Source organism: Coregonus lavaretus, assembly GCF_964263955.1.
Source record: "Coregonus lavaretus genome assembly, chromosome: 10".
Classification (NCBI taxonomy): Eukaryota; Metazoa; Chordata; class Actinopteri; order Salmoniformes; family Salmonidae; genus Coregonus; species Coregonus lavaretus.
This window is the reverse complement of record NC_139997.1, coordinates 47880708-47897141: the sequence shown is the minus strand read 5'-3', so window position 1 is coordinate 47897141 and position 16434 is coordinate 47880708. Positions and strand designations below refer to the sequence as shown.

Below are 16434 nucleotides of genomic sequence, written 5' to 3'. Positions count from 1 at the left end.
GATTTAATGTGTAGTTGGCAGAACCAGGGTAAGAGCTTCCATTCAAAGACAGAAGGTAGAGAAACTGGCCTCTCGACTCTCATCAATAAGTAGTAGAATTGAAAAAGACACAACAATATGGTAATATTAAAACCAGTAGTTTGTTTATTTGTATTTGGTGCTTTTTATGTTGTGTTGGGAGATGGTTTGACCAGCTACATATAAAATTGTATGTACACTCTCACATTGGCCAAGTGTGCCATGTACAACGTTGCACTGTAAATAATGTTGAGAGAGGGTGGTGATACTTGTGTCGACATACAAAAATAAAGATATTACATACAAAAGGTGTATTAACTTTTTTCTTCCATATTTTAAACATATTGCAGACCTATTGCAGTCCTATTGCAGTATCTCCCCATAGCAGTGAAAAAACATCTTGAAATAAATTCCTCTTCCAACATGACCACAGATAGTCTTAAGAAGACTTCAAACTCAACACCTGCAGACATCTTCTTTTTCTGTTTCCTTTAGAGAACATGATTATCTTTTATTTACATACAATGATAATTTTTTGACAAGTCTAAAGAGAAACCGAGTACCTTTCTTACTGAAGTTGAAATGGCATATCACTTATACATCACACCATGGTTTGGTCAGGATATGTTAAAATTAAACATCTTTACAAATCCAGCTGAACTGGAATTTCCTTGGCATAAAGGCAGTCCACTGATCTTACATAATACACTCAACAAAAATATAAAATGCAACATGTAAAGTGTTGGTCCAATGTTTCATGAGCTGAAATAAAAGATGCCAGAAATTTTCCATATGAACAAAAAATGTATTTCTCTCAAATTTGGTGCACTAATTTGTTCACATCCCTGTTAGTGAGCATTTCTCCTTTGTCAAGATAATCCATCCACCTGACAGGTGTGGCATATCAATAAGCTGATTAAACAGCATGATAATTACACACGTGCATCTTGTGCTGGGGACAATAAAAGGCCACTCTAAAATGTGCAGTTTTGTCACAAAACACAATGCCACAGATGTCTCAAGTTGAGGGAGCGTGCAATTGGCATGCTGACTGCAGGAATGTCCACCAGAGCTGTTGCAAGAGAATAATGTTAATTTCTCTAAAATAAGCCACCTCCAACGTCATTTTAGAGAATTTGTCCAACCGGCCTTACAACCGCAGACAACGTATATGGCGTTGTGTGGACGAGCAGTTTGTTGATGTCAACGTACTGTACACAATTCCTAGAAGCTGAAAATGTCCCAGTTCTTCCATGGCCTGCATACTCACCAGACATGTCACCCATTGAGCAGGCTTGGGATAATAATAAATAATAATAATATGCCATTTAGCAGACGCTTTTATCCAAAGCGACTTACAGTCATGTGTGCATACATTTTTTGTGTATGGGTGGTCCCGGGGATCGAACCCACTACCTTGGCGTTACAAGCGCCGTGCTCTACCAGCTGAGCTACAGAGGGATGCTCTGAATCGATGTGTACGACAGTGTTCCAGTTCCCGCAACTTCGCACAGCCATTGAAGAGGAGTGGGACAACATTCCACAGGCCACAATCAACAGCCTGATCAACTCTATGCGAAGGAGATGTCATGCTGCATGAGGCAAATGGTGGTCACACCAGATACTGACTGGTTTTATGATCCACGCACTTACTTTTTTTGGGGGGTATCTGTGATGCATATCTGTATTCCCAGTCATTTGAAATCCATAGATTAGGGCCTAATGAATTTATTTCAATTGACTGATTTCCTTATATGAACTGTAACTCAGTAAAATCTTTGAAATTGGTGCATGTTGCGTTTATATTTTTGTTCAGTATATGTCTGTCATAATATGTAAGATCTGTCCATTTGCAAGCTAAAGCAAAGGATAAGGTCTGTACATGGGTAACGTGTGTTCAGGAGTGTGGTTAATGTATTTGGATATACAAGACATTATTTGGTTTACAAACAGCATGATAACGTAGGAGGTTCAGTCAGTTCTCTTTCCTACGTTCATCAATCACAGCCTTGACATGTGAACAGGATAAGCAGCATTACAGGAAGTTAGAATGGGTAGCAGTCCAGCCAAGAGGTTTCCAACATTTCATGACACCACTAAGTAGTAAAGAGAGAAACCAGTCCAAGTCTTTGCCCACTGATAGCATGGATAGGTTAATTTCCTGTGTTTCGTCTTAGACAGGTTGTAGGCAGAGGTTTGTCAGAGTTCTGGAGGGCAGTATAGAGTAGGCCAGTTGGAAAATACACTGCTTGTTGATGGCTTGCATGGGTCTTAAAAACAACCCAGGTTTGCTTTCAGCCAAAGTCCTTTAATACCGTCTTTGTCACCATGGTGAGGCAGTGTAGGAACAGCTGGATAACCTAAAAAATAAAAGATAAAAAAACTAGGAGAATATTAGAAACTCTTACTTCTAATTAGATACTTTGTCATAGGTAGTACATCTTCACTAGCAGACACTGTCATTCAAAGCTGTAAGGTACAGTTGAAGTCGGAAGTTTACATACACATTAGCCAAATACATTTAAACTCAGTTTTTCACAATTCCTGACATTTAATCCTATTAAAAATTCCCTGTCTTAGGTCAGTTAGGATCACCACTTTATTTTAAGAATGTGAAATGTCAGAATAATAGTAGAACGAATGATTTATTTAAGCTTTTATTTATTTCATCACATTCCCAGTGGGTCAGAAGTTTACATACACTCAATTAGTATTTGGTAGCATTGCCTTTAAATTGTTTAACTTGGGTCAAACGTTTCGGGTAGCCTTCCACAAGCTTCCCACAATAAGTTGGGTGAATTTTGGCCCATTCCTCCTGACAGAGCTGGTGTAACTGAGTCAGGTTTGTAGGCCTCCTTGCTCGCACACACTTTTTCAGTTCTGCCCACAAATTTTCTATAGGATTGAGGTTAGGGCTTTGTGATGGCCAAATACCTTGACTTTGTTGTCCTTAAGCCATTTTGCCACAACTTTGGAAGTATGCTTGGGGTCATTGTCCATTTGGAAGACCCATTTGCGACCAAGCTTTAACTTCCTGACTGATGTCTTGAGATGTTGCTTCAATATATCCACATAATTTTCCTTCCTCATGATGCCATCTATTTTGTGAAGCGCACCAGTTCCTCCTGCAGCAAAGCACCCCCACAGCATGATGCTGCCACCCCCGTTCTTTACAGTTGGGATGGTGTTCTTCGGCTTGCAAGCACCCCCCTTTTAACTCCAAATATAACGATGGTCATTATGGGCAAGACATTTGTGGAGTGGTTGAAAAACAAGTTTTAATGACTCCAACCTAAGTGTATGTAAACTTCTGACTTCAACTGTATATTCAATTACATTTACACAGTACATAGACACCTCTAAGCATCCAACCCTCTAGTTACCAACCTATGACCCTTTAGAGAGGGCCAAACCTGCATTAATATTTCAGGATACTTACAGTTATCTGCTCTGCTCCATCCAGCTGACAGTGCATATCTCTGTGACCTTGCATGGCTATGTGTCCAGTCAGGCTGCTGCCTGGGTGGGTTGAGGAGATTCAGAGGGACAGCTGGGGTGTGGGGTTCAGACTCAGGTGTTGACTAGAGAGGAAGGCAGCGTGCGGGTACAGTCAGACAGGACAGGACACTAGAGGCCAGGCAGCAGGGCTCATTTGAGACAGGGGCTGACCATGGTGGGCGTAGGGGGGTAAACCAGTGCCACGTTGACCCGCTCCGAACCGTTCTTTGGGCAGATGATCTCAGTCAGCCCCTCGGGGCGCGGCTGGCTTAGCAGCTCACCTGAGAGAGCGAGAGCGAGGGCGAGGGGGGAGGGGGCAGAGAGGGGAGTGAGAGTTAGTTTATATATAATACTTCATTTTCCAATCGACTGAGAGATCATTTATCCAATGATATAAGGATATGGTGGATTTTGTACAGGACCCCAAGTCAATGTTTTGTTCTTTATTTGTCCCCTAGATGGCGATTTGACTGCATTACCACTGATTCCCAGAGCCGCTACAGAGCAAAATGAGCACAGTAACCTTATGCTCAATTCCCTAGAGACCGCTGGAGTGGAGGACTCCATCTTTAGGCTTAATAACTACAGATCGACTCATATTGAAAGGGTTTGTCCTCATCAGCAAAATCACAAGGCACTGGCAGGTTGTTGGGGAATGTGTGTGTAAGTGAGAGAAAGAGCTTATGTGTGTGTTAATCATACAATTTTCTGTACTCAAGACCGTTTCCTGACTACCAGCACAGAACAGGCAGACACCTCAGCAGTAGAGTTACTTCAGAAAGTATTCTCACACCTTTACTTTTTCCAAATGTTGTTGTGTTACAGCCTGAATTTATTATTTATTAAAATCAAGATTGTGTCACTGATCTACACACAATACCCCATGATGTCAAAGTGGAATTTTGTTTGTAAAACATTTTACAAATTAATACAAAATTAAAAGCTGAAATGTCTTGAGTCAATAAGTATTCAACTCCTTTGTTATGGCAAGACTAAATAAGTTCAGGAATAAAACATTTGCTTTACAAATCACATAATAAGTTCCATGGACTCATTCTGTGTTAAATACTAGTAGTTAACATGATTTTTGAATGACTACCCCATCTCTGTACCCCACACATACAATTATCTGTAATGTCCCTCAATCGAGTAGTGGATTTCAAGCACAGATTCAACCACAAAGATCAGTAGATGTCTATCTGCAATATTAAGCTGATCCATCCCCCCCCCCAAAAAAAAAAAAAAAAAAAAAAAAAAAAATCAGTAGATGTGTAAAGAAATTAAATAATAATAATAATAAGCAGACTCTGATCCCTTAAAGCATGGTGACATTATTAATTAGGCCTTGGCTGGTGTATCAATACACCCAGTCACTACAAAGATACCGGCGTCCTCCCTAACTCAGTTTCCGGAGAGGAAGGAAACTGCTCAGGGATTTCACCATGAGGCCAACGCTGATTTTAATAGAAAAATTAGAATGGACCAACAACATTGTAGTTACTCCACAATACTAACCTAAATGACTGAGTGAAAAAAAAGGAAGTTTGTACAGAATAAAATTTTTCCAGAACATGCATCCTGGTTTAATTTTTTATTTTTTATCCTGTTTGCAACAAGTAATACTGCAAAAAGTGTGGCAAAGTGTACCTTTTGTCCTGAATACAAATTATTATGTTTGGGGCAAACACAACACATCACTGAGTACCACTCTTCATATTTTTAAGCATAGATGTGACTGCATCATGTTATGGGTATGCTCATCATCGGCAAGGGAGATCCCCCCTGTCCTTGGAATACAGCTAAGCACAGAAGAAAACCTGGTTCAGTCTGCTTTCCAACAGACACTGGGAGACAAATTCACCTTTCAGCAGGATAACAACCTAAACAAGGCCAAATCTACACTGAAGTTGCTTACCAAGATGACATTGAATGTTCCTGAGTGGCCTAGTTACAGTTTTGAATTAAATCGGATTGAAAATCTATGGCAAAACTTGAAAATTGCTTTCTAGCAATGATCAACAACCAACTTGACAGAGCTTGAAGAATTTTATAAAGCCTAAATGGGCAACTATTGTACAATCCAGGTGTGCAAAGCTCTTAGAGACTTACCCAGAAAGACTCACAGCTATAATTGCTGCCAAAGGTGTTTCTAACATGTATTGTCTCAGGGAGGTGAATCCTTATCTATCTAAATTTATTTTTTAAATAAAATGTTAGAATTTGTCATCCACTTTGACATTACATAGTATTTTGTGTAGATCGTTGACCAAAAGTTACAATTCAATCCATTTTAATCCCACTTTGTAAAAACAAAATGTGGAAAAAGTAAAGGGGTGTGAACACTTTCAGAAGGAACTGCAAGTCACATGCTCTGGCCTTCCAATTATGGGAAAAACTAAAACACTAGTCTGTCTCACTAACAGGCTGTAGCCCTACAAACAGCGTGTTGTGTGAATGTCCAGAAAAACATGCCTGGCCTTCATTCCCTATCAAGGACCACTTCATATCTAACGAGCAACATGTCAAACAGGCTTCAGTTGTTGGTACCTAGATTTACTAATCTTCTTGATAACTAACAATTATTACACATATACCTTAAGTAGTTTTGTTTGAATTGAGGGATCTCAGGGATTGACATTCAAGTCTGATAGGCACACTTGCCCATCGGGCAAATTAGGAGTATTTTTAGGTTGCCCGAAGATTATGATAACTTGCCCGAAAATATAAATGTGCTATTTACACACAGAAGTGCCATATATTGCCTGCTTTTCACCTACACAGGGGAGGAACCAGAAAGATCAGAACTGGAATTCTTCGTATTTTGGTTGTTATCAGTAAAGAAAATTAGAGCAGGCTCAACTTGCCATACTGCCATGAATGCCATAAAATTGTCCGTCTTTCACTTAAACAATGGGGAGGAACCAGAGAGATCAGTTTTAGACTACTGGAGTTCTTTGCAGTTTAGTTGTTTTCACTGTGTTTTTTTCCACTATGTTTTTTTGCAATCTCAGAGCAGGCTCAACTTGCGCGACTGCTCAGTTCACTTGGCCCAGGCAATAGGGCAACCCTGAAAGCCCTCTTCCCTCCATTTCAGAACAACAGCAGGACCAGAGCAGGTGCAGCATGACTGAACATCCCAATTCCTTCATCCTCTGCTGCATCCTTAGTGGAAGGAAACAAGTTCTAAAAGTAGTCCTGAGCGGCACAGCCAGGGTTCCTCCAAATGCTGTCAGCCAGTCCACAACTAAAAGGGTATGGGATGTTGTGCGGGAGTTTGTTTGTGATGCTGGGTATTGGTCCGATTGAGGCAGGCAGAAACAATGGGTTGTTACATCATCCGTCACTCAATAACATTACGTTCATCCCGCCTGGCTGCCTCCACCTCTGACAGTAATGCAGTGCAGCACTTGACGACACCCATCAGATGGAGCACATACTAAAGCCACTCACTGTCTGTACAGACATTCTGACCACACACTGCTACTGTAACCAACTGGATCATGTACTCACATAGTGTTTTGAAGGCAATGAGACAACAGTAGTTAAATCCCTTCAGTAATACTATGTCAATACATCTATCATTATGCAAGGGTTTTATTATAACATCTCTGTTGCATGCTGGAAAGGTACACCCAATCAATATTTTATAGAAAGAGAGAGAGAAAGAGAAAGAGAGAAAGAGAGAGGGTACAAAACAGAGCACAGGGAGAGAGAGACAGAACATTGCATGCTACTTTTGCCGTGCAAGCTATACTCCCCTGTACCATGTTCAGAGCTCACATGTTTTTTATGGTTAAGCTATGGGAATGGATTAGGCCTCGATGTTAAACCCTTTTCCTTGGCTAAATACTGCTGCACCCCTCTTGTTTTGAGCAAATCCTAATTGGTACTAAAAACCAATTTGTTAGGCATCTGCCTAGAGAGCTCACTAATATTGTATTGACCCATCACCAGGAGGATCTGGGCTTATCTGCTACAGACACAGATTGACCTGGATTCACTATCTGAAACCTCATATCCTCCTGACCTGCTGGATCAACAGAATGTAGCTCCAGTACTGTCTCCTCGGCTGTCTGTGTGACTATGTCTGAGTGTCACCATGCTGTAAAACTAGAACCCTCGTAGCAACCCTATCAGAAAGGTAATGTGGATAGTTAGTTACCAAGGATATGGCTAGTTACCATGGTTGATATTTGCTCTGGTCTTTGTACATCTAATTCATTTCAAGCGGTGTCCATTTCTTTTTCTGTCTTTTTCCATTTGTCCTGGTCCTGAAAGAACTGAGTTCACACTTATTTTATTCCCTACACTCAACAACATAGTTTACACTGAGTGCACCCCCTTTTGCCCTCAGAACAGCCTCAATTCGTCGGGGCATGGACTCTACACAGGGTCTTTCCACAGGGATGCTGGCCCATGTTGACTTCAATGCTTCCCACAGTTGTGTCAAGTTGGCTGGATGTCCTTTGGGTGGTGGACTATTCTTGATACACACAGGAAACAGTTGAGCGCGAAAAACCCAGCAGCGTTGCAGTTCTTGACACACTCAAACCGGTGCCTGTCATGGTATTTCTTGTCCTGGTAAATAGGTGTGATTCTTACAGTATTTTGCTTGTAGTGTTGCTGTACACTGCAATACAGTCAGAATGTATAACATTACAGTTTGCTATTCAGGACATCCTGACATGATGTATTAGTGGTTCCTTCCTGAGAATGTTGCTGGCACCAGATCTCTCTGCGTGGAAACAGGGGGGAGGGAGTCTGTTACAGGAAGCAGCACAGATGCTGAATCACACAGGCAGTTATCTCTGCCTCTCCCTCCATCTGGGTCAGAGAGAGTCAGACTGAGAACACTAGTCTCACCTTCATCACTGCTGACTGGGTGTAAGCTAGTAACGCAGTATGCAGACGGGACAGGGGAATCAGTTGACCCTGACATCAGGTACTAGGAATGTGCAATTCATCTCAACTCCCAACTCCTCCTCCTCACTGAAACATCATCAGCAGGCAGGTAGGATAATGAGCCTGTACATTCCTGTCCTGCTGGGCTTGATCTGCCAGGCCCTCCATTTCTGCTTTTTCTCTATTTTTATTCTCCAGAGAGCTCTACCGCTGCCGCCATAAAAGGAAAACTGATATTTCTCCAGAATTGCTATAAAAAGAGCCCTTTCCCTGTCTCCAAGAAAGTCCCAGTACGATGCTGAACATGTTTGGAAAAACACAGGAGTTTAGCCGAGAACGTCTACGTCTGATCCTTTCACAATGGACTCCAAAGGCCTCAGTCCCTTCCATTCCACTTCCCCTTCTTTTGTTTCCCGACTTTAGGCAGTATGGTCGGAGAGGGAGAGGGGCGAAGAGGGGTTGGGGGTCGGAGGTAGGAGAGTGCTCATTTCAAAGAACGCTATTGACAATGATCGATGACGATACACGCACAGAGAGGGATGGAGAGGAGGGACATGTGAACACACAAAAAAAGGGCCTTGTTTCTGAGGGTGTCTGGCTGAATTACTTTCACTTTCATACGTCGTTCTCTGTACAGGTTGTTTCTGTAGGAAGATCAGATGTGTCACTTGTGGTCAGCCCCCATCCCTGCAAAGGGAATGACCCCCAGCATCCAATCAACAGACTGATTTTACAGGCCTTGTCCCACCTCCTCCATTCCTTCACAACATCATCATTTCCCCAAGTTTCAATCATCATCGCCTGCTTTTACACACTAATTTCCTCTTACTCATCTCATCCATAGGTTACATCATTATCCAATAAAAAGGAGGGGTTCCCTCCCTCTTTTCACACTTCTTTTCACAGCCGCACTTCTCTCCACAATGGTAGCTGAGAACTCAAAATCACACTAGGGTTTGAAACAGACTCACATATTTAAAGGAGCTCTTGATAAGATCGATACAAAGTTATTCACAGGGAAATTACTTGTCAGCTGTTCATTGGCAGTTCCTTTGTCAGTAACTGCCAATGCCATGACAAAGCTGGCAGTGTACCCAGGTCAGGCCTAAAGCAAACAGGGCTGCCAGCTAGCTGCCTTCTGCCCTGTCACTCCACACTCCATCTGAATGAGGGGAGAGATGAGAACTTTTTACAGCTAACTCAACAGCCATGGATGAATAAACTACATAAAAAAGAAGTTCACACAGAGAACAAACACACTGAGCATGTCACAGCCATATTCATAATCACCTTTAGGCCTAAGCAGGGCAGAAGAGGAGGGATTGGACGAAGAACAAAATATTATAATACTGAAATCTGCTTAGGTCAGAGCAAAGGGATTTCAGGAACCAATTCCACAGTTTAATCCCCAACCCCATGGATAATGGTCCTCGTGATCACATCTACACATGTCCCAGGCAGCCCCACCCATCTACTGCAGCATTACATGTACATGCCATAAGAGTAAACTGATCAATTATTATGCTCTTAGGGCATGTCCACACAAAGGAGAACATAACCACATTACACACTACACACCCCTACCAACCTCTGCCTGCCTACACAGCCTGCAGCCTCCTCTCCCAACTGTCTGTCTGTCTGTCTGTCTGTGTGTGTGTGTGGTGGGGGGGGACATGTTTAACTATACTTGTGAGGACAAGAAGTCCCCACAAAAATAGTAAACAAACCAAACATTCGGCCAACTGGGGACATTTTGACGGTCCACACAAGGAAAAAGGCTATTTAAGAATTATAATTTTTAAAGTATCAACGCATAGCGACTCGAAGGATAAATTTTTTACTCTAGTCTGCGCTCAACTCTGTGGAGGAGTTGAGGTACTTGGCAAAGCACACAATAGCCACACAATGGGAAGGGCTGTGTGTGTGAGAGAACCCCTACTGCCCAATCATCATAAGCATGCACACTCACACATCTACACACACACCAGCTCCTGTGCATTAATAGTCACACAGGACTGACTGCAGTTTTCTGTTGAAACAGCCTGAATAAAACAGCCTGAATAATCTGACAGGGAATCGACATGCATACGGGATTCTCCACGTCCTGTGTATTTTTGAAAATATATGAACTACAGATATATAAGCCTGTGTTTAGAAAGGCTGCCCAATTCTGACTTTTTTCCACTAATTGGTCTTTTGACCAATCACATCGGATCTTTTCACATCAGAGCTTTTTCAGAGCTGATCTGATTGGTCAAAATACCAATAAGTGAGGGAAAAAATAACATGGGTGCGGCCCATCAGGAAGTCCAGGATCCAGTTGTACAGCATAGGGCCTAAAGAATCGCGCAATAGGGACATAGCAATGTGTTATTTTCAGGGTGATTTATCAGGACAGACAAGACTAGCCTGTATCTCAACAACCTCAAATCAGTTCATAAGAGCCCCTTTCACTTCTTCAGGTGGAGTGTCCTCTGTCCTGCAGTTCAACAGGCCCACACATGTCCCTCATCAGCAGCCTACCATTTGACACGTTCACAGAGAAGTGAGGAAAAGCAGAGCTCAGGTTGCCTGTACATAGTCAGATCAGTTCAGGTTATTCCTGTAAAGTAGATAGTGTGACTCGTACAGTTAGATCAGGAACTCAGGATGTTTAAATACTAGAGTGTTGTTGAGACAGTGACCTTTGAGTTTCTAGTAAACAGATCAGACATCTTGGACAGTAGAGAAGACACAGCGCTCGGGTTGCCACCAGTCAGGGAAGCACCCATGCAGCAGTGCCTGGTGTGGGCAGTGAGTGAGCAGTGAGCGAGAGGGATGCATTGGGCAGAGGGCACAGGCAGATGCTCTGAGATCACAACCAGAGGCCAGCAGCTCGGTCAGAGGATTAGCACCACAGTGGGTTAAACATCAGTAAGGCCAAGCATGTCACATGAAGCACCCGGGCCACACTAGTCACGATCAACACACATGGCCAGAGAAAAGTGAACACACACTCTGCCCACGCTGTACTGGACTGTACTGGTGAGAAGGTCCAGGACCAGGCCCAGACAGAATGTCTTAATGAAAACCACAGCCCCCTAATTATTCTTTCTACTTTGCATAACACACATTTTGATCACCAGGGTCATTACCTTACACGTACTGTATAATGAGGGTTTTAGATCACTAAACGCCCTGTTCTGTTCCTAGCCTGTCTGTGACACAACGTCTGGTGTGGAGCGTACATGTTGGTCTGGGTAGCCTCAGCCAAGACCTACTCTGTCTCTGCTAACAATTCTGCAATCTGATTGGCTTTGGGTGTTGGGACTCGCTTTCCTTGGCCGGCAAACGTAACACCGAAGATTTCCAGTTTTAGTTGCTGTGTCAAATTGGACCGCCACCTCAAAGAGCTCATCATTCGTCTGATGAGGTAACTGACTATATTTGTTTATGAACAATGCACAGCGCCAGAAAGTGGGCGGGAGAATTACACAGAGTTTCCTTCTTAGGCTAGTCTAGATCAGTACTTACTAATTCTTTAGTCCAAAGAAAGGCAATATTGACCAAATCATAAATCTTACTCCTATCAGTGAAACTGAGTGTTGCAGACAGGCTCCTATCATAGCCAGGGTAGGCAATGAGCTGGGGTTGATATCAAATTAATAAAAAAAGAACTACTTCACTCTTCTATCCATCTGATGGCTACAGAAGAACTACTAGAAGAACATTATATTTTCCCTTGTACATTGCATTTGTATGTGCTCAGAGACAGCTGCTGCTCATCTGCTCGGACAGTGGTGCGTGTACACATGCACATCTGCTGCAGGGCCAGATGTTAACATCTGCTGCATAATGAGATGATCACCCTGCTGCAGCACAGCAGGCAGATCAGCCCCAATGCTCTCCTCTCACTGAAGCTGTCCAATCACATTAAATCAGCCCACTCACCCTGATGGGTCTGGCTGATAAGGATGACATAAGCCCCCAAATTACCATCATGTTCATTTTGGACTGAGACAATCCTGGGGCTTTTCTAAAGGAATGCTAATTAAGCAATAAGGTCCAAGGGGGTGTAGTATGTGGCCAATATACCACAGCTAAAGGCTGTTCTTATGCACGACACAAAGCGTGCCTGGATACAGCCCTATGACCAATATACCACAAACACCCAAGGTGCCTTATTGCTATTATAAACTGGTTACCAATGTAATTACAACAGTAAAAATACATGTTTTGTCAAACCTGTGGTATACTGTCTCATATACCACGGCTGTCAGCCAAATCAGCATTCAGGGCTCGAACCACCCAGTTTATAATATACAGTAATGCACTTTTGGATATCAGTTTAAACACTGGGTGCTGTATATCGGCTTGTAGCATGGTCAGAACCGCAAACAACAAAATGACTAAACATGGGTTTAACGTTGCCAACTGGTGACTGTATCGTGCAGGCAAATACACCATGTGACGTGACTATCAAATATGCCTCAGTCTGCCCCAGAGAAATGGGAGAACGAGCGAGAGAGAAAGAGAGAGAGATTCCCTCTCCTAAATTAATGCAATGATTGTCCACTCGAGCAGAAAAGCACATTTTCCCGGTGTTTAAAAATGTGTTGCATAAACTCTGTAAAAATAAAGTCGCACACTATATATAAGCTCCCAGTAAACCACCAGCGTTTCGGCATCAATGTGCCTTCTTCAGGGTAATATCATGAATGCTCACATTCAAATGTAGCCTATATCAAAATATTGCAAATGAACGCAGTCCAGTATCCTCTAAAACATCAGCTAGAGCATTGGATACACATTAATGACATGTTAATATGGCAAAACATGAAAGAAACTATATATACACTATATATACAAAAGTATGTGGACACCCCTTCAAATTAGTGGATTCGGCTATTTCAGCCACACCCGTTGCTGACAGGTGTATAAAATCGAGCACACAACCATGCAATCTCCGTAGACAAACATTGGCAGTAGATTGGCCTTACTGAAGAGCTCAGTGACTTTCAACGTAGCACCGTCATAAGATGCCACCCTTTCCAACAAGTCAGTTCGTCAAATTTCTGCCCTGCTAGAGCTGCCCCGGTCAACTGTAAGTGCTGTTATTGTGATGTGGAAACGTCTAGGAGCAACAACGGCTGAGCCGCGAAGTGGTAGGCCACACAAGCTCACAGAACGGGACCGCCAAGTGCTGAAACACGTAGTCTGTAAAAATGGTCTGTCCTCGGTTGCAACACTCACTACCGATTTCCAAACTGACTCCGGAAGCAACGTCAGCACAAGAACTGTTCGTCGGAAGCTTCATGAAATGGGTTTCCATGGCCAAGCAGCTGCACACATGCCTAAGATTACCATGCGCAATGCCAAGCGTTGGCTGGAGTGGTGTAAAGCTTGCCACCATTGGACTCTGGAGCAGTGGAAACGCGTTCTCTAGAGTGATGAATCACGCTTCACCATCTGACATTCTGACAGATGAATCTGGGTTTGGCGGATGCCAGGAGAACGCCACCTGCCCCAATGCATAGTGCCAACTGTAAAGTTTGGTGGAGGAGGAATAATTGCCTGGGGCTGTTTTTCATGGTTCGGGCTAGGCCCCTTTGTTCCAGTGAAGGGAAATCTTAACAATACAGCATACAATGACATTCTAGACGATTCTGTGCTTCCAACAGTTTGGGAAAGGCCCTTTCCTGTTTCAGCATGACAATGCCCCCGTGCACAAAGTGAGGTCCATACAGAAATGGTTTGTCGAGATCGGTGTAGAAGAACTTGACTGGCCTGCACAGAGCCCTGAGCTCAACCCCATCGAACACCTTTGGGATGAATTGGAACGCAGATTGCGAGCCAGGCCTAATCGCCCAACCTCACTAATGCTCGTGGCTGAATGGAAGCAAGTCCCCGCAGCAATGTTCCAACATCTAGTGGAAAGCCTTCCCAGAAGAGTGGAGGCTGTTATAGCAGCAAAGGGGGGACCAACTCCATATTAATGCCTATGATTTTGGAATGAGATGTTCGACAAGCAGGTGTCCACATACTTTTGGTCATGTACTGTATATCCACCAATTGTGAAAATAAACCCAAAGTAGAACCAACAACAGAGGAGCTCATAAAACAGAAGGGCTCCTAAAATAGCTGTCCATTCCTTGGGGGGGGGGGGAGGGGGGTTACCACTCCAGGGGATCATTGTCCGAAGGGGGCTTGAACAGGCTGTGGATGGAATGCTGCTGAACAGCCCTGTGTATTAATTAGCAGCTAACCGTAGTAGCTAAGTTATTATGGTCATTAAAACAGACAGCCTGCTCATCTCTGCAATGCAGCCCATCCCCTACCACATAAACAACCCACATACTATAAATATATACAGTGGGGAAAAAAAGTATTTAGTCAGCCACCAATTGTGCAAGTTCTCCCACTTAAAAAGACGAGAGAGGCCTGTAATTTTCATCATAGGTACACGTCAACTATGACATACAAATTGAGAAAAAAAATCCAGAAAATCACATTGTAGGATTTTTTATGAATTTATTTGCAAATTATGGTGGAAAATAAGTATTTGGTCACCTACAAACAAGCAAGATTTCTGGCTCTCACAGACCTGTAACTTCTTCTTTAAGAGGCTCCTCTGTCCTCCACTCATTACCTGTATTAATGGAACCTGTTTGAACTTGTTATCAGTATAAAAGACACCTGTCCACAACCTCAAACAGTCACACTCCAAACTCCACTATGGCCAAGACCAAAGAGCTGTCAAAGGACACCAGAAACAAAATTGTAGACCTGCACCAGTCTGGGAAGACTGAATCTGCAATAGGTAAGCAGCTTGGTTTGAAGAAATCAACTGTGGGAGCAATTATTAGGAAATGGAAGACATACAAGACCACTGATAATCTCCCTCGATCTGGGGCTCCACGCAAGATCTCACCCCGTGGGGTCAAAATGATCACAAGAATGGTGAGCAAAAATCCCAGAACCACACAGGGGGATCTAGTGAATGACCTGCAGAGAGCTGGGACCAAAGTAACAAAGCCTACCATCAGTAACACACTACGCCGCCAGGGACTCAAATCCTGCAGTGCCAGACGTGTCCCCCTGCTTAAGCCAGTACATGTCCAGGCCCGTCTGAAGTTTGCTAGAGTGCATTTGGATGATCCAGAAGAGGATTGGGAGAATGTCATATGGTCAGATGAAACCAAAATATAACTTTTTGGTAAAAACTCAACTCGTCGTGTTTGGAGGACAAAGAATGCTGAGTTGCATCCAAAGAACACCATACCTACTGTGAAGCATGGGGGTGGAAACATCATGCTTTGGGGCTGTTTTTCTGCAAAGGGACCAGGACGACTGATCCGTGTAAAGGAAAGAATGAATGGGGCCATGTATCGTGAGATTTTGAGTGAAAACCTCCTTCCATCAGCAAAGGCATTGAAGATGAAACGTGGCTGGGTCTTTCAGCATGACAATGATCCCAAACACACCGCCCGGGCAACGAAGGAGTGGCTTCGTAAGAAGCATTTCAATGTCCTGGAGTGGCCTAGCCAGTCTCCAGATCTCAACCCCATAGAAAATCTTTGGAGGGAGTTGAAAGTCTGTGTTGCCCAGCGACAGCCCCAAAACATCACTGCTCTAGAGGAGATCTGCATGGAGGAATGGGCCAAAATACCAGCAACAGTGTGTGAAAACCTTGTGAAGACTTACAGAAAACGTTTGACCTGTGTCATTGCCAACAAAGGGTATATAACAAAGTATTGAGAAACTTTTGTTATTGACCAAATACTTATTTTCCACCATAATTTGCAAATAAATTCATAAAAAATCCTACAATGTGATTTTCTGGATTTCTTTTTCTCATTTTGTCTGTCATAGTTGACGTGTACCTATGATGAAAATTACAGGCCTCTCTCATCTTTTTAAGTGGGAGAACTTGCACAATTGGTGGCTGACTAAATACTTTTTTCCCCCACTGTACACTCACTGGTTGGGTTTAAAGTGGATTCATTTATCATTCCTCATGCAGAGCTGAGTAATAGA

General features: G+C 43.0%; 1 protein-coding gene across 1 annotated transcript in view; it reads right to left on the bottom strand.

Annotated features, from left to right (window-relative positions):
• Nucleotides 1-121: 121 nt before the first annotated feature.
• The window catches only part of LOC311135700 (malignant fibrous histiocytoma-amplified sequence 1 homolog), a 31998-nt gene continuing 15685 nt past the window's right edge, over nt 122-16434 (bottom strand). Inside the window, exons 2-3 of the mRNA XM_084169718.1 lie at nt 3458-3797; nt 122-2401 (exon numbers count right to left, since the gene is read on the bottom strand). Coding sequence (XP_084025844.1) covers nt 3667-3797 — 131 coding nt within the window. The 3' untranslated portion in view covers nt 122-2401; nt 3458-3666. The remainder of the gene's footprint in view (nt 2402-3457; nt 3798-16434) is intronic.